This window comes from Talpa europaea (genome assembly GCF_964194135.1).
Source record: "Talpa europaea genome assembly, chromosome: 6".
Lineage (NCBI taxonomy): Eukaryota > Metazoa > Chordata > Mammalia > Eulipotyphla > Talpidae > Talpa > Talpa europaea.
This window is the reverse complement of record NC_140072.1, coordinates 89,123,305-89,146,876: the sequence shown is the minus strand read 5'-3', so window position 1 is coordinate 89,146,876 and position 23,572 is coordinate 89,123,305. Positions and strand designations below refer to the sequence as shown.

The following is a 23,572-nucleotide window of genomic DNA, read 5'->3' as shown; positions in this document are numbered from 1 at the left end:
TTTTTCATTTAGCAATATTACATACCTTCAGGTCTTTTTTTTAATCACTGCATAATGCTGTATTGTATGAATGTACCAGTTTATCCATTCCCCTATTGAAGGACATCTTAGATGCTTCAAAGTTTGGGCAGTTGTGAATAAATTTGCTGTAAACATGTTATGCTGGTTGTTGTGTGGACATAAGTTTTCAGCCCATTTGGGTAAAAACAAAGGAGCACAATTACTTGATTATAGGTAGGGTATGTTTAGTTTTATAATCTTCAAACCTTCCAAAGTAGGTATACCATTTTGCATTTCCTGGATTTTTAGCCTTTCTAATATGTGTGTAGTTGTATTTCATCATTGGGTTTATTTTTCTATATCCTGTTTGTGTGTGATTAGGATTTTTGTAAAAAGTAAAGAGAGGAAAAGTGAAATTTACAAAAATTTTAGCTACTTTTTAGTTTTTAACTAAAAGTCTCTTTGGAGACTTGGATGTTTTGGAGTGGGGTTTTTAAGTTACACATATATTTGACTTACTAGTGGTATGTCTGCTTATGACTTGAGAAATGAAGATACAATGTTGTGTATTACATTGCTACAAATAATTTTACTAACATTGATTCAACTTATTCCCCATCTTCCCTCCACTTCCCCCCCCCCACAATTTCTCTTAAGCGTTATAGTCAATTAAAGCAACTCTTTAAAGGCAACTTTTGAAGAGTAATAATAAGTAATTTGAATTAAAGCAACTCTTTAAAGGCAACTTTTGAAGAGTAATAATAAGTAATTTGAATGCCAAATTGTGATATAGAAGATAGGAATGTAGAAAACTATAAATTAGATTTGATTGAGCCTCTTAAAGCTCTAGAAACCTGGTCTGAGCATTATTGTCTAGAAATTAAATTGTTCAATAAAAACAGAAGTTTCATGTATTGCTAAATAGAACCTACTTTTCCATTACTGATTCAGCCAATAATGGACATTATTGTAGTTGTTGAAGGATACATTATAAATACGACAAGATCCTCATCTCAGGGAGTTCATTCTAATAATAGGGGAAACAGGAATAGTTTATGATAAACTCTGTGGGAAAGAGGAAGGGCAGTCACTCTCACCTTAAAGTCCACTAAAGATTCCTAGAGAAGTTAATTTCAAAATGGAACATAATTTCAGAGGATGTTCAATACTGAGAGAAATAAAAAAAGAAAGCTTGTACAAAGACATAGATGTGAAAAAGCATTCTTTTAGGATATGCAAATGATTTGGCTATGGCTAAAAAATAGTGTGTGAAAGAATGTAGAAATTAAAAAGTAAGATCATGTAAGATCTTGTGGGGTTTTGTTATGGGTCTTGATCTTGAGAATAAGATCTTGAAATGTTTTCAACAGAAGTGTGATATGATCAGATTCAATACCTTAGTAAGTTTTCAGTGAATGCCTTTTCCTTTATTTTTACCCTCCATGATACCATACTATGGTGTGTGACTTAATAACAGCACATATCACATGCTACTTTGTATTCCACTTGTATACATTTCAAAAAATTTCCCCCACTATTTTATGAATTCTTTGAGGTTAAAGGGCTATCATAAGTTGCATTACCCAAAGTGTCTTATGTATAGGATATGCTGAGTATGGTTGTTGAATGGGGACAGACATCCCTTTTTTAGAGGAATCAACAGACTGAACTCCCCATAAATTCTCTTTCCCGTTTAGACAAAACTTTTTGTTTTTAAGAACTTCCAGACAGTGAAAATTCATAATATACTGCATATATATCACCCACTGAATTGTACTTTTCAGGAAAGGATATTACCAATAGCAAGCGTAAAAGTTATCACACAATGAAGGCCAAAACGGAACAAGCTAATGAGGTTACCAGTCCAGCTCTAAATTCTTGTCTTAGTGAAAGGTATGATGAAACTATTACATTAAAGATTTAAAGTTTCCTCCATACAGTAATTGTGTTATAGAAATGCTTTCATTTTTGTGCTAATGTTTGGCTATAAGCCTGGTAGAGGATCTTTTATTTTTAACCAACCTGTTTTTTAAAAAATTTTCTGTATAGAAAATTTTCTGTATAGTCTCAAATTTCTGTATAGTCTCAAATTTTTAAGTAATGAAAGTATTAATGATGAAAAGCAATGCCTTTGAAATATCAATTTAAAATAACATGTATATTTGAAATTTCTACAGAGAATATGATGTTGTTATAGATTCACCTTACATAATTTTAGATTTCAGAATATACAGTTCCTAGCAGCTGAAATTTGTAAGTAATTTATGCATTGCTTTCAGTGGGCTTTTTTAATTTTTTGTTGAAGTACCATTGGTTTTCATTGTTAGTATTTTGGTAGTATAGGTCAGTGGGCATTTTAAACATAATTTAGTGGTTATTTAATTCTTCATGAGATATTTACTTTTTGAAGACTTATTATAAAAATGTTACAAAGTAGTATAATTCTAACAATATGACCAACTATTGTGTTCCTTTTTTTTTTCCCCAGTATAATTAGGGGTTTTTTCTTTTTACCACTTCTTTTAGCTTTTGACTAATATGCGGGATTTGTTTTGTTTTAGTCCTGATGTTCTGCAGTGTACACATGTAACACCACTCAGAGAAAAGTCAGGTATGATTAAAAATAAGGCTTTTTATTCTTAAAATACTCAGAACTTCATTAAAAAATAAAACTTAGTAATTTTTCCCTTGTTTTACCCCTAGTGTTATGTGGAAGTTTATTTCATACACCAAAGCTAATGAAGGTAAATATTCTGCCTGGTTTTTATTGTTTAGTAATTGAGTTATTGACAAAAATTTGTCCTGAGATTTACAAATGTGTACCTACCGTCTCAGGCAAATGAATGATAAATGAAAAAAAAAAAAGGGTGAAAAAAAATTCTTAATCCTCAATGCATTTCTGTGAAATAAACTTATTTTTTTTTTTTAATCTCCAGGGTCAAACAATAAAACGTATTTCTGAAAGTCTAGGAGCTGAGGTGGATCCTGATATGTCTTGGTCAAGTTCTTTAGCCACACCACCAACCCTTAACTCTACTGTGCTTATAGGTAATACTTGAAAATGAATACTATATATATTTAACATAAGAGTGTAGAGGACACAGAAAAATTATTGTCTTTCATGCTTCTATTAAATAGGAAAAGATAATTGCAAATTAGGTAATACTGTCTTTGATAAATATGTGAGCAATTAAGGATGATTTTTTTTTGTATTATTGAGGTAATAACACTGACTTACAACACTATACATGATTTAAATGTACAGGTTCACATTTCCTCAGTTGTATCTTACCAAACAAGCATACCTACCAAGAAAAGCTCCCATAATGCTCTACTATAGTTCATTGTACCTCATGCCCCTTTTGCTTCCCTTCTAGCAGCCTCAGTTGTACAGTCAGATTTCTAGGGTTTATTTGGATTGGTTTTGTCTGCTTTGTTTGGTTTCTCTTTACTCCACATATAATAATCTGGTATGTGTCTTTATTATTCTGACTTATTTCCACTTGACATATACCCCTCAGATCCCCACCATGTTGTCACAAATATCAAGATTTAATTTTTTTTAATGTCACTGAGTAGTAGTACAACATTGTGTGTATCTGTCATACCTTCTTAATCCACTCATCTGTCCTTAGGTACTTAGGTTCTTTCCATAGTTTGTCTAAATAGTGTTGCAGTAAACACAGGAGTGCACATATCCCTTTAAAATTTGTGTTTTTGCATTCTTTGGGTAGATACTTAGAAGTAGAATTGCTGGATCATACAGATCTTTATTTTTAATACCTTGAGAAACCTCTGTATTATTTTCCACAGAAGCAAGACCAGTCTGCATTCCCATCACTAGTGTATATGGGTTCCTTTTTCTTCATATCACCAACAGCACTTGTTGTTTCTGGTCTTTTTTTATATGGGCCATTCTCACAGATGTGAGGTGGTATCTCATGGTTTTGATTTGCATTTGGTATGATGATAGGACAACACACATGGATACAGTATGAACTGTTCCTTATTCCTTTTGCCTGGACAGCTTTATTGATCCTAATGTCAGTGTGCACATCTGGAGTGCCCATTTCCTTCATTGCAAATTTCCACAACTTAGTGCTTGAGGGGCATGCTTCTTGAACACTCCATGGATATGCTTCTGAATTGATTATGGTGTTTTTTTTCTGGTCACTACCTAGTTGAGGACAAAATAGCCTTTCTCACCACCCTTTGCAGCAACCATTCTGCTGGGCCCAAGTAGCAAAGGAAACATGATGAGCTTTTTCTCATGTGCCTGTTGGCCATCTATGTCTTTGGAGAAGTCTGTTTAGCTCGTCACCTATTTTTGTTTAGGTTTTTTTTTTCTTTTTGTTGAGTTCTATGAACTCTTTGTAGCTCTTGGATATGAGCTCCTTGTCAAATATATAATATATGAATATTTCATTCCATTCAGTAGGATGTCTTTTTGTTTTAATGGTAGTTTCTTTTGCTGTGCAGAAGCTTTTTAATTTAATATAGTCCTATTTATTTATCTTTGCTTTTTATTTCCCTTGCCATTGAAGTCAAGTCCCCAAAGACATCTCTGAAGTCAGTGTTTTAAATGATTTGTCTATGCTTACTTCTATGTCTTTCATGGTTTCAGATCATATATCCAAATCTCTAATACATTTTGAGTTAATTTTTTGTGGATAGTGTGAAAGAATGGTTTAGTTTCATTCTTTTGAATATGATTATCCACTTTTCTGAACATCATTTCTTAAAGATATTTTCCTTTTTCCATTGTATGCTTTGGCTCCTTTGTTGTACATTAACTGTAAGGTCCGTGTAAGTATGGGCCTATTTCTTGGCTCTGAATTCTATTTCATTGAACTGTGTGGCTATTTTTATTTCACTGCCATCCTATTTTGATTACTAGAGCTTTGTGGTATTATTTGAGGTCTGAGTATATTGTACATTGGTTCTTTTTGGCAGGATTTCTTTGTCTATCTGGGGCCCTTTCTTGTTCATGTAAATTTCAGTCATGTATGTTCTCTGTCTTTGAAGAATGCCATTGAAGATTTCCTAGGGGTTGCATTGAATCTATATCTTGCTTTGAGCAAGATGGCCATTTTAACAATGTTATTTTCCAATCCAAGAACTGGTATTATCTTTCCATTTTTTGTGTCTGCTATTTCTTTTGACAGTGCCTTACAGTTTTCATTGTACAGGTCTTTCACTTTTCACTTTCTTTGTTAAATTTATTCCTAGGTATTTAATTCTTTTTGATTTGACTGTAAATAGGTTTGTTTTCTTTCTAGTTCATTGATCCCTTATTTTTCTGGAGAGTTTTTTAAATCATAAACAGGGCCTGAATCTTGTCAAATACTTTCTCTGCATCTATCGATATAATCATATGATTTTTATCTTTCTTTTTGTTGGTATGGTGAATTACATTGATCGATTTGCTTATCTAGAGCTAGCCTTGCATCATTAGACTAAGTCCCACTTAGTCATGATGTATGATCACTTTAATATGTTGTAGAATTAGTTTGCTAAGGATTTTTTGAGGATTTTTGCATCTGTGTTCATAGGGTTTTGTTTTTTGTGTTTTTGTTGTTGTTGTTTTGGTGATGTCCCTATCTGCTTTTGATAGCAGAGTAATGTTGACCTAATACACATGGAAGTACTCTCTTCTCCATGTTTTTGGATAGTTGAGAAGGATAGGTAAGATAGTTTGCCTACATTCCCTTAGTCAGGGGTGTGTGCCACCATACCATTTTACTCTACCCTCCCCAGGTCTTCTGGCTGAAGTGGTAGCCTGCTGATATATTCTCCCATCCTGGACCTCAGCCTCTGGCCTTTCACTCCTTCCACCTCCTATTGAGTGAAACCTATTTTTCTTTTGTGTTTCTTCTCTCTCAATCTGTTTTGATCTCCAGTGTCTCAGGTATATACCAGTTTTTCCCTAAACCATGGGACTCTGAGTGTAGTATCCCTCTGTTAAAACTGTTGGATGATCCTCTCAGGAGCAAAGCAAGGATCTTGCTCTGATCCCACCGTGGTTTCCCCTACAAGGATGATTTTATTCTATTTAGTGTAGATTTGGATATATCAAAAGTATATCAAATGGTATTCTGGTCAAACTTCATGTTTTATTACTGTGCCAATCTAGAATAGCCATTTTCCTATACATGTATGTAAGCTTTTAAAAGCTAGTATTTGGTGTAGTAGTGAATTTTAACTGGTCATTTTGATACATTAGGCATAATTAAACTTCTCTCTACCTAAATTTGTTCTACAGTACTAGTTGTCGCTAGTACTGAATTGAGGTCATAAATTTCATAATTGTAATTATAGCTGTGTGATTATCTGAAATGTTTAATTTACCCATCCATTTGACTCCAAGCTCTGCAGGCTCACCATAGTTTCTTGGCACATAGTTGGTAGTCAACCAGTCTTCATGGAAATGAATGTATTTTAAATATACAACTAGTATTCTTTAGACATTTAGAATGTTTATATGAGTCAATGAATAAATTAATAATTCATAAACTTATCAGGATTGAGAATATTTCCTGTTGTAAAACACACAACTTAAAATCTTAGTAGCTGAGATTTTTTTTTTTTTAATTTTTTGTGGGACCCTTGCCGATGGCTGGGTATGGAACTGGCGCTGTAGAGGCTGCGGGCAGCCTCGCAACCCAGCGCTCAACCGCTCTGCCACCAGGGGAGGCCCAGTAGCTGAGATTTTTTAATTAGTATTTAAGAAAACAGTGACCTTTTTCAATTTTCTAAGATTACAGTAACAATCTAAATATAAAGAAATGATTAGGGCCTCCCCGGTGGCGCAGCGGGTTGAGCACCTCGCTGTGCAGCTGTCTGCAGCCTCTACAGTGCGGGTTCGATTTCTGGCCAGCTGGGGAGAAACCCACATGGTGTAGCAGACCACCGCTGCCCCCCTCAGCAGTGTCTTCGGTCTGTCTGCTTGTTTTGCTCCCTGCTCTGTCTTTAGTGAATTCTCTCACCCTCCCGCGCCTCGGACTGTACCCCAGTTCTTGTATAAATAAATAAATCTTTAAAAAAATAATAATAAAATAAAGAAATGATTATAAATAAATGTGATAAAACACAGCATGAACAAGTATTTGAAAGTGCATCCAAATAGATCCTTCATAATTTATGGGGAAGGCAATAAATATGTGATAATAATGGAGGAAAAAGTAAATATTCACCAACAACAGTTTTGTTTTTTGGGAGAGGGGAACATAATGTGCTAAATCAGTGTTTCTCAAGTTGCAAATCATAACCCATTAATAGTTGTGAAATTTATACTCAAAAATTATTCATTGTTTATCTGAAATTCAGATTTAACAGAGCACCCCATATTTTATCTGGCAACCCTATACATAGCAAAGCTTGTTTTATGAACAGACTTTTGTTTTTCTTATATTTGTGTGTGTATTTGTATGTATTTTCACATGTATGTGTAGAGTCATAAAATATATGTACTCTGGGTTGTAATCAGAGCTAAAATTCAAATTAATTTATACTCAAGCTAGGATGTTTTTTCCATTTAGTGTGTTCTAGTGAAAGCACATTCAATTCTGTTTATATTCCTTTTAATCTGGGAATTTAGCTTCCTTTTTTTGTTTATATAAAATGATAACAGGTACAAGCATATTGATAAGTAAGATGCATTTAACATATTATATGCCTATAGACTTTATTGTTGTCTAAATACATGCTAAGGTTTACCTGGTTTAGCTTTTAAATCAACCTCACAGCTGCATTTGATTTTTCAAGTCTTTGTGGATATTATTACCTTAAAATCAGGATCACTAAACCATACTTTCTTAAAATGATATTGAAGAAATGAGTATAGCTTGCTCATTATGTTGATTCATCTTTCTAATTACCGTACTTTGGTTAAAAAATTTGTTTCAACTGTGTCATTGAAACCAATAACATATGACTTTTGATGTTTGACCAAAAAATTACACTTTTTGCATTAGTTTTAATATATGATCTACAATACAGTGTAAATTGAATATATTTTTTACAGCCAGAGATGAGGAAGGATCTGCAACTGTGTTTCCTAGTGATGCTACTGCTGTAAGTAAATATGGCAAATTGATTATGCTGTTGCAATTGCTTATAACTTTAGAATGCTTTGAGAATTATTTTACATTTCTCATTCCTTAATTTATGATTTATCTAAGCCTTTGAAAAACTCTCTAAACCTGTTTCTAGGTGATTTTGTTTGACTTCTATGAAACTTTGTTGTCTTTGTCAAGAATACATTATGCGCATATACTTTTGCAGATTTTGAAAAGCTATTTTTCTAACCATGATGAAAGTCTGAAGAAAAATGATAGGATTATTGCTTCTGGGCCAGATAATGAAAATAAAATTCAAAGAGAACCTAAAGGTCATGGTAAGTCTTTCTGTTTTGTTGAAATACTGTTTTTAACTGACATTATAAAAATATTGCTCCTCTATTTCAGCAAAGAGAAAACACATTTTTTTCTCCTTTCTTGACTGCTGTAGTGTTTTATCTCAAGGTATGGAGAGTAAGAACTAACTTGATTTAGATAAAAATGTTTAAACATTATACTAAGAAAATACTGTTCAACATGGCTATTGTAACAAAAGCTGATTACTCAAAACTTTGCAGAAATGAAGAATAGGGCAAGATAAATTAAATGTGAAGGCTTAATTTCTAATTTATAAGTAAAGATGACTATATATATAGCAAATGTTACCTAATCAGTGATTGGAATATTGCGTTTTTCTTAGTATGTGTGTATCTCTGTGTGGCTATGAAGGCTTGGCTATGTGTATGATATGCACACATAAACTACTGTATATGTGAAGTCAGATTTTATTCTCAGTTGATGCAGAACCACAAAATTAATTTGGAACATTTGGTTTGATAAATTTTAGATTAAATTGTGTGTTTATATAATAAGATTGGGTGAGTTCTAATTGTGTCAAGCTGACAAAGGTTTTTGGCACTGGGGTATAAATAAACAGTTTTTGCATACATTGGAATCAATATTTACTAAAAGACAGAAGAAGTGTGATGCCAAAAAAATAAAGTACAAATAGCTTCCACTTAGAATAACTCCTTAAATGCCAGATTACCTTATTTGTATATACTGTTTCTGTGAAAAATGTTGTGAGAATAGTATGTGTTATATGATTTTATTACAAAAATACTATTAATTTGCTTCTGTTTTAAATTTTGACAGGATTGGGGGAAATATTAGAGAATTCATTTGGAAAATTAAATAGCTGCAAAGACCATTTTGAAAAATCAGCACCAAATGTTCTAGAAGATGAAATACATGAAATAGTTACAGATGTTTCTGAAGAAGATAGTTTTTTATTATGTATTTCTAAATATAAGACAAGAAATCTACAAAAATTAAAAACTGGCAAGACTAGGAAAAATATTTTTAATGAAACAAAAACTGATGAATGTGGAAAAGCTAAACAGCCAATAAAAGAAAATAAACACTCATTTATGCCTGAAGGAAAACCGGATGACAGTTTTCCATTAGATTCAAATGTAACAAACCAGAAGCCTTTTGGGAATGGAAGTGGCCATATGCCTAAGGAAGTTGTAACATCTTCAGCCTCTGAACAGTCTCAGCTAACCCTCTCAGGTCTAAATGGAACCCAAATGAAGAAAATACACCTACCATGTATTTCTACTAGTGACCGCAATAATTCAGAAAAAGAGCTCATAGGCACAGAAAGGGAATGTATCAATTTTATTACTTTAGAAAAGTCTTTGCCACATATATCAAATCTGCCAAAAACAGAAGAGATAGTAAGTAAGGAAACAGTGGTAAGTAAGAGAAATGGAGGACAGTGTCTTGAGTCTCATGAAGATTCCATTCCTGTGGTAAAGCAAACAATATCTGAAACTTCTCTAATAATTTCTCCACCTCAGGATATCAAAAAGCCTATATTCAAGGTAAGAAAGTCACCTGAAGAGACATTCAGTGCAGTTTTCTCAAGTAATATGACTGATCCAAACTTTAAAGAAGATCCTGAAGCCTCTGAAAGTGAATTGGAAATACATACTATTTGCTCACAGAAAGAAGATTCATTATGTTTAAATTCAGTGGATAACAGTAACTGGCCAACCACTATCAAACATACTTCTGTGGCTGTGAAGAATGCAGGTTTAATATCCACTTTGAAAAAGAAAACCAAAAAGTTTATTTATGCTATAAGTAATGAAACATCTAATCAAGGAGAAAAAGTTTGGGAAGACCAAGATTCAGAACTCACTGACTGTTCAACCCAATTCGAAGCAAACCCTCCTGAAGCCCCAATTATATTTACAAATGCTAATTCAGGTAACTGTGTGTGTGTGTGTGTGTGTGTGTGTGTGTGTGTGTGTGACACATATAGTTTTGAGGATGGCGAAAAGTTCTCTTATTTGAATATTTAGTCTCTTTTAAAAATGTACTGCCTGTTTTCCTTCTATAGTTTTTTTTTTAATATATAATTTCTACATTTTGTACTCAATGTCAGGCAAAGTACATAATTACTGTTTAGGTCTTTGGTTACCAGTGTTCAGAATTACAGCACTGACACTCATTGGATTAGTTCGCATAGTTATATGTAACCATCACCTTTGACAGAGCATGTGCTGAAAAAAACATCAAGAACTTAGCTTCTTAATGCCTGCTTTAATTTTAAGTGTTCATTATATGCAAATTGAACAATTCTGTAAAATATGCTATGGTATTTACTTTTTATTTTCTCTAAAACATTTTAAAAAGAGGAAAATGTTAATTGCTAACTAAAATTAATGTAAGCCAGTCCTAAAACATAGTAGTGAGTTTTTTAATACCGCTTTCTTAATTAGTTATAAATTGTTTAGAGTTACTACTATATCACTCTTCATGTACAGTGAAACTCATATTTACTTTGAGCAATAATTTATCAGTAGCTAAAATGTATGTTTAAAAAGATGATTTGGGGCCTCCCTGGTGGCACAGCGGTTGAGCGCTGGGTTGCGAAGCTGCACGCGGCCTCTGCAGCGCCAGTTCGATCCCCGGCCACTGGGCGAGGGTCCCACATGGCGCGCAGACCTCTCCTGCCATGCCCGCTGCTCCCCTCAGCAGTGTACTTCGTCAGTCTGCCTGCTCTGCTCCCCGCTCTGGCTCTGGTGAATTCTCTCACCCTCCCGCGCTTCTGACTGTACCCAGTGCTTGTATAAATAAACAAACAAATAAATAAATAAAACATGCCTCTATTAAAAAAAAAAATAAAAATAAATAAATAAATAAATAAAAAGATGATTTGTTTTACCTCCTTATAGGAGGATTTCAGTAGATGGTAATATCTTTGAATAATAGGTAGAACTGGACTACAGAGAAACTGAGAATTCAGTTAATTTCTAAAGAAAAATGTTTGATGTATATTTCAGAATTAATAACTAATGAAACAGCTAACATTGTCACTGATTTGGTAAAACGAGATTAGTTTGACTTTTTAGTAAGAAATTTACATGGTCAGTAAAATTAATTGAATAGAGCAGTTGGACCCATTTGCTTTCTATTTGAGATTAGGTAATTTTTCATATGTAGATCTTATTTTTGAAAGTTGATTCCTCCCCCCGCATATGAAAGATTGAATTAACTAAAGGAAATGTTTGGTATTCTCATCCTTTCCTCTTCTCTGCTTTTCTGTCTCCTGTTATACAAATATTAGTTATGGATTCACTCCAGTTTTACTTTGCCATGAAAGTATTTTGAATCTTAATTATGGTAGCTGTCTGCTTTCTTGAACTATGTACTAATTTTGATTGAGTTGATACATATTACAAAAAATACTGGTTTCTACTTATCTTTGGTTGGAAAATGTAATCACTTCAAAGTAGAGAATATTTATAGTGCTGTTTTAAATCTGATATTCAACATTTACTTTTTGCTTTTCATGTAATTCTCATTTTAGACACTACCTTTTTAATTTAGTGAAAATATTTAGTAAGTGGTTGACGGTACTTTTATTACTTTGTATCTTCTTCTTTAGGTTCATTGCATTATTCCATCAAAAAAAACAGTTTACAGACTAATTCTGAAGAACCAAAGTGGTCCTTAACCAGTTTTTTGGGGACAAATCTGAGAAAATGCTCCAATAATGAAAGCATTTCGCCTAATAAAATATTTCAAGAACTTGATTATAAAGATCTAAAAATTAATAAGGAAAAATCACAGTCATTTATAACTACAGAAACTAATTGTCTTTCAAGCTTTCTGGAAAGACATTATGAAGATGATCCAAAATGCCAAAGAATTTCAGATGTAAAAGAAAAGGTCTTGCCTGCAGCTTGTCACCATGAAAATCCATATCCAGAAGTGGAATGTAGTAATATTCACTTTCAACCCCAGGAAAGCTTTTTATATGGCCATGATAATACCACCATTTTAACTCCTAGCTCCAAAGTTCCTCTGTCAAACCCAGTTGAGACTTCTAGAGCAAAAGAATCATACAAAATGTCAAAGAAATTAACATGTAAGAATGGTGAAGCTGGTTTTGAGTTAACCAAATGTATTTCCATTAAAAAGAATCAAGAAATATGTATTTTAAATGAAAGCTCTAAAAAAGCTGAGTTCTTATCACCTTCTGTGAAGGAACATTTCAGCCAAATTCACAATCCCACAGTAACCCAAAAAGGCCAAGAAGATACTGCTTTAGTTTCAAAAATAACTGTCAGTCCAAATTCTGAAGAACTTTTCCCAGGCAATGAGAATAACTTAGTTCCATCTAGTGAAGGGAATATTCCTGTTTTAGAAAATAGTAAAGAATTTCATGAGGCAGCCCTCAGTCATGTAAAAGAACGCATTCTCAAGAGCTCTAATATGATAGGTACAGATATAGATGACAAGCAAGCAATGCAGGTGTTGATTACAAGAGATTTTGATTCATCAAATGCAGTCCATAATCTTAGAGAGAACAGAAACACTGTAAAGCAACAATTCAATATGAGTCTAGTTCAAGATTTGAAGTCTGACATCTCCTTGAATATAGATGTAAAATCAAGTATGAATAATGATTACATGAATAAAGGGGCCGGACTCTCAGATCCAATTTCAAATCATAATTTTGGAAATGGCTTCAAAACAGCTTCTAATAAAGAGATAAAACTCTCTGAACACAATCTTAAGAAAAGTAAAATGCTCTTCAAAGATATTGAAGAACAGCATCCTACTAACTTACCTTATGTTGAGACTATAAATCCCTTATTAGGTAATCAAAAGAAACAAAGCAAACCTCACGCACTTGATTTACTGTCAACTAATATTGTTTATGGGTATGTACAGAGTAATGTGTTCGTTTCTGATAGTGAAAATAATCACACGTCTCCAGTTTTACCTTTAAATCAAGATCTTTATTCAAACCATAATTTAACACCTAGCCAAAAGGCAGAAATAACTGAACTTTCAACTATATTGGAAGAATCAGGAAGTCAGTTTGAATTTACACAGTTTAAGAAGCCAAGGCACATACCACAGAATAAGCCATTAGAAATGCCTGAAAAACAGATCACTATCTTGAATCCCAATCCAGAGGAATGGAAAGATCCTCATCTGCAGCTCACAGTTAATGCCCCAATGACCTGTCAGGTAAACAACAAATTTGAGGATAAAGTTGGAGGTAAGCAAAAGTTTGCTTGCTTATTGAAAACCAACTGCAACAAAAATACTGTCTATTTAGCGGATAAAAATGAAGTGGAGTTTAGTGGCTTTTATTCTGCTCTTGGAACAAAACTGAATGTTTCTAGTGAAGCCCTGCAAAAAGCCATGAAACTATTCAGTGACATTGAGAATAGTAGTGAGGAAACTTCTGCAGAAGTAGGTCCAGGAAATTTCACTTCAAGTAAATGTATTGATTCTGTTGTTTCAATGTGTAAGATAGAAAATTATAACAATGAGAAAAATAATAAATGCCAAATAATATTACAAAATAATACTGAGATAACTACTGGCCTTTTTGTTGAAGAAAAGACTGAAGATTACAAAAGCAGTAAAGAAAATGAAGATAATAGATTTACTGGTGCGAGCAGAAACATCTGTAACTTAGTAGAAACTGATGACAATGATTCAAGTAAAAATGATACAGCTTGTATTCAGGGAGAGAAAAATGGCTTGCCGTTTATTGATCACAACATATGCGAAAAATTATCCAGCCAGTTTATGAAAGAGGGAAACACTCTAATTAAAGAAGGTTTATCAGATTTAACTTGTTTGGAAGTTGTGAAAGCTGAAGAAACATTTCATGTTAATGCTTCAAATAAAGAAGTGTTAACTGCTAATAAGATGGGGCAAAATATAAAATATTTTGACACTTTTGATTTATCCTTTCAGACTGCAAGTGGGAAAAATATCAAAATATCCAAAGAGTCACTAAATAAAGTTGTAAATTTCTTTCATGAAAAATGTACAGAAAAAGAGTTGAACAGCTTTTCAGACTCCATGAATTCTGAATTATTTTTTGACATGAACAAAGTAGACATTTCAAGTCATGAAGAAACAGATATGGTTAAAGATAAAATATTGAAAGAAAGTGACCCCATTGGTGCTGAAAATCAATTACTGACTCTCCAGCAACTACCAGAATATGAAATTGAAAAGATCAAAAACTCTACTATGTTGTGTTTCCATACTGCTAGTGGGAAAAAAGTAAAAATTGCAAAGGACTCTTTGGACAAAGTGAGACATATTTTTGACGAAGAAAAACAGAGCAGTAGTAGTAAAATCAATAATGTTAGTCATCAAAGAACAAAGATACTAAAGGACAGAGTGGTATGTAAAGAAGGGCTTGAATTAACATGTGAGACAGGTGAAATAACCGTTCCAAAGTATGAAGAAATGCAGCAATCTCTAGAAGAGAAAAAAATTGTTTCTAATCAGATTGTCATGCTACCCAGACTTTTAAATGATAATTTATATAGACAAACTGGAAATAACAAAATATCAAATAGTATCTCTCTAAATGTTAAAGTACCTGAAAATAAAGAAAAAGAAACAGCAAAAAGTCCTATAACTTATACAAATCAATCAACTTCAGCCATTGGAAATTCAGCTTTTGCATTTTGCACTGGACATGGTAAAAAAATTTCTGTGAGTCAGGCATCACTATTTGAAGCAAAAAAATGGCTTAGAGGAGAATTCAATAAACCAGAAAAAATAAATGTTACCAATATTATGTGTTTAAAAGAATATCCCGAGGATTATGTAGAAAATCCTTCAAATGGAAATAGTTCAAATAATATCTTCATTGAAAATGATGAAAGTCATTTCTCTCCAAAACGACATACAACTTATTTAAGTAACAGAAGCACATCTGACAGCTGTGGGTATCATTCTGATTTTTGTCATTCTAATGATATATATGATAAATCAGAAAAGCTCTCAAAAAATAAAATTAATAAATCTGATATTGAACCAAAAGTCAAGGATGTCAAAGACAGAAAAAACACTAGTTCTTCTGAAGTAACAGCTACCATAAGAGGAGAAAACACATGCCCACAAACTGAAGATATTTGTGTTCAGAAACCTGTGAGTAAATCTTCACCATGCAAAAATAAAAATACAGCCAATAAATTGTCCATATATGATTCAGATAACTTTGAGGAAGGGCCACCTGCATTCTGTACAAGTGCTAAATTAGACTTTGTTTCACATGAAGCAAGAAGAGAAAGATTGACATTAGGCAAAACATTGAGTAATTGCAGTGCGGTAAATAAGCAAAGTATTAAGAATAAATCGGGCACTTGCCAAGCAAAAATTGTGTCAGGTTATCAGAAGGCATTGAATGATTCAGAGGATAGTATTCCCAACTCTCAGGATGGTAAAGAATATAGTATGCATTCACAAGTTTCTCCTGACATTCAAAGTGAACAAATGTTACAAAATGAGCAAAGTATGTCTGGATCAGAGAATGTTTCTGGAAAAACACCATGTCAGATTAATATGAAAACTTTTGATACATGTAAATTTAATATGGAAAAGCTTCCCAAAACAGTCTCTGCTGCAAATACATGTGGGATTTTTAGCACAGCAAGTGGAAAATCTGTACAATTATCAGATGCTGCACTACAAAAGGCAAGACAGGTGTTCTCTAAGATAGAAGATAATACCAATCCACACTTTTCCAAAGTATCTTACAAAAATGAACATTCAGATAAACTCACAAAGGAAAAAAATGCTATGGTATATACTCCTTCAGAATTACCTGCTTTCTCTGGATTTAGTACAGCAAGTGGAAAACAGGTTTCAGTTTCTGAAAGTGCCTTAAACAAAGTTAAGGGAATGTTAGAGGAATTTGATTTAATCAGAACCAAATATATTCTTCAGCATTCACCTCCATCTAAACAAGATGCATCAGAGATACTTCCTCTCCCCCATATTGATAAGAGTACCCCAAAGCACTCTGTAAACTTGAAAATGGAAAACACCTACAATATAGAACTTAAAGTATCAAATAACTGTACTATTGAATGTGATTCTTCAGAAAATAATCACTCTATTAAAGTTTCTCCATATGTCTCTCAGTTTAAGCAAGACAAACAACAGTTGTTAATAGGAACCAAAGTATCACTTGTTGGGAACCACCAGCTTTTGGGAAAAGAACAAGCTTTACCTGCAAAAACAGAAATGGAAATTGGTAAAACTGAAACTTTATCTAATCTCCCGATGAAAGCAAATAAAGAAGCTTGTTCTACTTACTCCAAACATCCAGAAAACTATTTTGATAGAGAAGCGGTAGAGATTGCCAAAGCTTTTATGGAAGATGGTGACTTGACAGATTCTGAACTAAGTCATGCCAAACACTCACTTTTTTCATGCCAAAAAAACAAGGAAGCAGTTTTATTAAATTCGAGAATTGGGAAAAGAAGGGGAGACTCATTTGGCTCAGTTGGTAAGTATCTTACTTTTCTTTTGGGTTTGCCAGTCGGTTTTCCTTAGCAGTCCTGGCATACTGCCTTATAACAATTAGTCTTGTAAACTAAGTATATTTTTTCAGACTTTATGTGTAGTTTAGTGGGAATATGATATAACTCAATTTCTGTGCACTACCATAGTGTTTTGAGGTTCTTAGTTTTTTAAAGGTTACTGATATAATTGAGAAATTACTATTAAAAGTTTGAGTTTCTCTGGAAAAGGTGACATTTCGTATAACCTGCATACTTGTTAACTGTATATCTGCACCTTTAGATAAGATACATACATACATACATACATATATACATACATAGATTTAGATATATGTGCACACACACATTTATATCCAGCAGGGGTTCACACTCTCTTATGAACTATGAAAGTTGGTTTCTAGTTGCACTATTTAACTTAGTTTCTCTTGAGTTTTAGTTTCTTTATAAAATGCAGCTAACACCTGTCAGAGAGCAATTATGAGACTAAAACAAAATAGCATATCCAAGGAACTCTTAGCACTGAACCTGATGCATAGTAGAGGACATTCAGTAAGTGTTGGCTTACTTTTTTTTTTTAATCTGAAAGTGTTCTAAAACCTGTTATCCTTGGCAAATAATATCTGGTCTTAATACTATTTGGACTATATTCTAACTTCTTTTTTAAATGTATGTTTAACAATTCAACCATTAAGTTAATCATATTTTTTTTTCCTGTTAGTATCTATGAATAGGAATAATCCTAAATAATTCAATCTGTTGATTACTCGTAATTAAAGTAAAATGCCAAATAAACTCCCCAACTTTTAGTGGATGATTTTAAGAAACTGTCTCCTTTTAACAATATATAGATTCATAAAATACTTAAGTTATCAGTAGTCTCCAGGTCTGGTCCCTTTGCGTTACAGAGAAAGACACTGAAGTCTATGAGTTCATTCTTTTACTTGATGTCTTTTGACTTTAGGTCATCCTGGCAGATACAGATTGGCTTAATTGTTGCCCATGTCACATTCTATACTAAGTTTATTTTATAGGCAAGGTAGTAAGTTTATAATACTTGAACTGTTCTCTAGTTCAGAATTCTGAGGTACAGATGCTTAAAAATATTCATAATTTATGGAAAATAATGACTATAAGGAACCCATTTTGTTCATGTATATACTGAAATGGTTGTCCTGTCTAGAAGAAAAAAATAACTCAGTTCTCACTAGCATCACTGTTTAATTTTCCTCATTTCTACTGTATGTAAGTATATAACCCAGTCAGCTTCTGGTTACTTGACTAGTACAGGTTCTTGTACAACTGAATCACTTAATAATGATATAATACTTGATAAAACCTTGTATGAACATTTTTATTTGCTAATCTGACATTTCCTTTAATAAAGCATAAAAAAACAAAGTACCTATTACCACATTACCTCAGTGTGACATGAAAATGCATAACTTAAAAATTATGAATTGTGGTTTATTCTTACTCCCTTGGCCGGTTTAGGATTTTTAAATAAGAAGTACTATTTTTGTTAATGTTTCAATGTAATTAAGTATTACATTACACTAAAAAAATATTTTCTTCTATTTACTCCAAGGACCTATATAAGAAATTCCTTCTTGAAATTAATACAATAAAACAATTTTTGAAGAAACTTTGTTTCTTAGAATTATATCTAGTGCCAGTTTATTAAAAAGTAGCTTTCTGTAGTATCTTGTAATATCTGTTTATCCTAGACCCCATTATACAGTAGTGTTTTAAATGGTCAAAAAATAATAGCAATTAAATTAATAGCAAAAAATGAATTTTCTCTTTCAAAGTAGAATGGTCGCTATTTAATTTACAAGTATGTGTTTTCTACTTAACATATTTTTTAATGGGATATAGATTTTTGAAAAGTAAAATTGATTTTATTTGCTTTAAAAACATGTATGGAAATTTCTTTTTAGGAGAACCCCCAATCAAAAGAAACTTGTTAAATGAATTTGACAGAATAATGGAAAATCAAGAAAAATCTTTAAAGGCTTCAAAAACCACTCCAGATGGTAAAATTTGCTTCTCTGTCATTTTTCTCTCTGTAGGTACTATACATAATATTCTAAGTTATTTTTTTCTGTTATTTTGAGTATATACATAATTGAATAAGATTTTGTTATGTAGCTTCTTAAACATATCTTGCCCTGTTTGTTATGTGAGCTTTCCCTTCATAATACTAGTATGATATTGGGATTCTCCATAATTGGAGCACATAATATGATTATAAAATAATGACCTTTTAGATTAAAAAAAAGCTGTAAGTATTTAGTAAGGACTAAATCCAGTTTGGGGGATCCAGTTAGACTTTTTGTTTCCACCATGCCACCAAAATTATTCTTTCCCAAGCCATAGTGATCCCAGAGGGTTTTATCTTCATTTGACTCTTTCAGTCTGATTTAATACAGGTAGACACTTTTCTGAGACCAAGAGACATTCTCTTGGTCTCTTCCTACATGGCTGTTCCTTCTCATTTGCTGGTGGTGATCTTTCCTCATTCTTTCCTTTTCCTGCTGCATAGAAATGCTCCTGTCCTTTGTTCTTAGATCTCTTCTCTGTCTAACTATACTATCAAACTATATCTGCAGCCTTAATCTGTCCTAGAACTCCAGACATATTTATTCATTTTCTGACTTAATATCTCTATTTGGATTCCTAACACATATCTCAAAGTTACAAAGGCCAGTGCTGAAATCTTGCCCTAATTCAATCCTCACCCCAAACCTGCTTTCTTCTCATTGCCATTCTGCCACCTAATCACATCAAAACCTTTATATTGTCTTTTATTCATTTCCTCACATACCATAACCGACCCACAAGTCCTATAAAGTCTACCTTCAAAATATTACGGGAATCTGATCAGTTCTTCTCACCTCCACCCCTACCAACTCATCTAAGCCACCATCATAGATTCTAACTCACACCCCTACTTTTGCCTTTGTACTTCAATCAAGCAAGGCTCAACACAGCAACCAGAATCATTTTTTCTAACACAGAGTTCACATCATGTAACTTGTCTGCTTAAAAATCTGTGTGATTTCTATCTCATTTAAACTGAAACCCAGGGCCTCCCCGGTGGCGCAGCGGTTGAGCGCTGGGCTGCGAAGCTGCGCGCAGCTTCTGTGACGCCGGTTCGATCCCCGGCTGCTCCCCGGCCACCGGAGGAGGGTCCCACATGGTGCGCAGACCTCTCCTGCCACCCGCTGCTCCCCTCAGCAGTGTACTTCGGTCCTTATGCCTGCTCTGATCCCCGCTCTGGATCTGGTGAATTCTCTCACCCTCCCGCGCTTCTGACTGTACCCAGTGCATGTATAAACAAAACAAACAAACAAACAAATAAATAAAAACATGCCTCTTAAAAAAAAAAAAATTAAACTGAAACCCAAACTCTTACATGGAATACTTGAAAATAAAACAAATATAACTGTTGCTCATTACATATTTCATTCCTGAGTTTGGATAAGAAGAATTCAGATAGTGAGGGATATTATATTACACCATACATAGAAGTTTAGTTTCGAAACACATGGAGTAAATCTTACACTAAGCATTTGGAATTTCCTAACTCATTCCTTCCTGAATAATAGAGATTAGAAATGAATTGGTTAGTGTTCAGAATATGACATTTATATTCTTTTTTTTTTTCCTCCTCACTTAGTGGTTCTCAAACCTTGTATGCACAAGAATTCTGAAATTTAGTTGAAAACTGAAACCAGGATTACTACTCTTTGTGAAAAGTGTAAATAATTTCTAGGATAGTTTTTACCATACTGAATTATTACTTGATAAACTTCTTTATTTTTGTTTTTGTTTTGCTTTTTTTTTAATGTGAAGCATCTTTTGTTTGTATGTGGCTTTATTTATTTTTTCATCTTTGTTCATTTTTGTACAATATTTGGTTTATCCCCTCAGGTGTAATCCCCATAAAACTCCCATCATCACATGGCCCGAGAACCGTCACCATAGTCCTTTGTGCTCTTCCCTCCCCTATCTTGACCCCGTCCTTTCCCCTCCCCCACTTATGTTTCAGATTTAATTTGCCTGCTAGTTTTTTTTTTTTTCTGATCCCTTGTTCAATTTCCCTATATTCCTCCTATAAGTGAAACCATCCAATTCTTTTTCCTTCTGACTTATTTCATTGAGCATAATCCTTTCCAGCTCCATCCATGTTGCTGCAGATGGCATGAGTTTATCATTTTTTGATTGCTGAATAGTATTCCATTGTGTATATGTGCCACATCTTCTTGATCCATTCATCTGTTTTGGGCATTTAGGTTGTTTCCATATCTTAGCTATTGTAAATATTGCTGCAGTAAACATAGGAGTGTAGGTTTTCTTCAAATTAATGTTCTCTTTTCCTTTGGGTAGATTCCTAGAAGTGGAATCACTGGGTCATATGGTAACTTCATTTTTAGTAATTTAAGGAACCTCCACTCAGCTTTGCATACTGGTTGGACCAGTTTGCCTGCCCACCAGCTGTGTAATAGGATTCCTTTTTCTCCACATCCTTGCCAGCATTTGTTGTTGCCATTTTTTTAAGTATGGCCTATTCTCACTGGTGTGAGGTGGTATTTCATTGTGGTTTTAATTTGCATGTCCCTGATTTTAAGTGATATTGATCATTTTTTCATATACCTGCTGGTCATTTGCATTTCCTTTTTGGAGAAGTGTCTTTTTAGCTCTTTTGTGCATTTTTTGACTGGATTGTTTGCTTTGTTTAGTTGAGTCATGTGAACTCTTTGTAGATCTTTGAAATTAGCCCCTGATCAGTTGTATGGAGTGTAAATATTTTCTCCCAATCAGTGGAGTGTCTCTTTGTTTTGGTTATTGTCTGTTTTGCTGTGCAGAAGCTTTTTAGTTTTAATGTAATCCCAGCTGTTTTGATAAACTGTTTTTAAGCCTATATAATATGTGATTCCTCTTTAAGTTTTGAAAAGAATGGTATTAGATTGTATTATGAATATAGACAAATCTTACCCTTTAGAAATATTTGATTTTGAATTTCTAGAGGAAAGTAGAACATGTATTTGATTCTAACAGTGCTGCTGTTGCCTGAAATATTATCTTAACTTACTTTTTGGTATCTTGAGTTGGTCCATATTCAGTATTTGATGTCATATCTTTTTAAAAAATTTTGTTCAGCATGACCATCATCCCCCATTTGCTAGCGAATGATTATGATTATTATTTTTCACTATGAACATCTTCACACACAAAATAGTTGAAAGAATAATGTAATAGCCATCACCTAGATTCAGTAGGTATTATTTTGTAATACTGTTTAGTCTAATGATTTATAATATGTGGATATATGTATAGTAATATGTCTGTGGTAATGTGTATATACTTATATAAATTTGTATTTTGCTAGAACATTTGAATATTAGTTTCAGGCATAACAACATTTCATAATGGTATATCCACACTCATTATCACTAAAGAAAATTGCTTCAAATCTATTCTAGGGTAGTCTTCTATTTTATAACATTAGCACTTTAAAATGACCAAGCCAATTGTCCTGTAGACTATCTTGTTCTGGATTTGTTTGTTTCCTTTTTGTATCATTTAACTTGTTGCTGTATACTCTGTTTGGATCAGAGTTAATTGGGATTAGGTTATGCATTTTTGGCAAGAATGCCTCATAGAAGAGGCATTGAAAGCATTGAAGAGGTATTGAATCATATCAGGAAAATATAATGTGAAATGGTATGGTCACTTGGTCAATATGATAACTACCAGATCACTTCATTGAAAAGATGTATTTTCCTATTTATAATTAACTTCTAATCTATGGTACTGTGAGAATAGCCAGTTTACCAAACAATTTTTATTTTTAACATCCATGGATAATTACCTGAACTAATTATTTAATTGGAGGTTGAAAGTAGTGATTTTCAATTTCTGTTATTCCTTAAAAATTTATTAGGTGGGATTCCAGCAAGGAAGAGCGTTAACTACACAATTAGGGATGAACTATATATACTTCCGAAAATGGCAGGGTTAGTGCTCCCTAATTTCATCAGTTTTTCAGTAAGAAATAGTGTAATAATTATAGTGTTAACAAATGAATTTTCTTTTGTTTCTGTTGAATAAAAATTCATAGATTTTTATTTGTAATTGGTATGTAAAATTTTAAAATAAAATTCATTATAAATAATGCATTTCTTTACAAAAAAAGCTATTATTGATGTTCAAATCATCTCAAATTTGAAAGTGAAAACTTTCAAACTATTCCAAAGGGTTTTGTTTTCACATGTCTTTATCTTTAAGAGCTTTCTTTTTATTATCTCAAAAGAATTTCCTAGAATCTCCCTGCAAATTTCTTTGCCTCCATCATAGAATCAACCCAATTTCCTAAGACACTTTCAGTGGCTACTAGTTATTAAAAATAAGATTTGGGTGCTAGGTATGGTCATTGCTAATAGTGTTAAAATTAATGAGGAAACTCTTGTTTCCTAATAACAATAACATAATTATGTTTACTTGTTCCTGCAGCAGTGGTTCTCACACTTTTTGGTCTCAAGATCACTTCAGTACTCCTATGTTTATTGCAGCACTATTTACAATAGGTAAAAACTGGAAACAACTCAAATGCCCAAAAAAGATAAACTCATGCCATTTGCAGCA

General features: G+C 33.1%; 1 protein-coding gene across 1 annotated transcript in view; it reads left to right on the top strand.

The window, feature by feature from the left end:
* The window catches only part of BRCA2 (BRCA2 DNA repair associated), a gene marked incomplete at both ends in the record, with an annotated part of 57,726 nt that overhangs the window by 4,811 nt on the left and 29,343 nt on the right, over positions 1-23,572 (top strand). Inside the window, 9 exons of the mRNA XM_084235487.1 lie at positions 1,785-1,893; positions 2,562-2,611; positions 2,704-2,744; positions 2,937-3,048; positions 8,024-8,073; positions 8,284-8,395; positions 9,213-10,331; positions 12,016-16,908; positions 18,862-18,957. Coding sequence (XP_084091613.1) covers positions 1,785-1,893; positions 2,562-2,611; positions 2,704-2,744; positions 2,937-3,048; positions 8,024-8,073; positions 8,284-8,395; positions 9,213-10,331; positions 12,016-16,908; positions 18,862-18,957 — 6,582 coding nt within the window. The remainder of the gene's footprint in view (positions 1-1,784; positions 1,894-2,561; positions 2,612-2,703; positions 2,745-2,936; positions 3,049-8,023; positions 8,074-8,283; positions 8,396-9,212; positions 10,332-12,015; positions 16,909-18,861; positions 18,958-23,572) is intronic.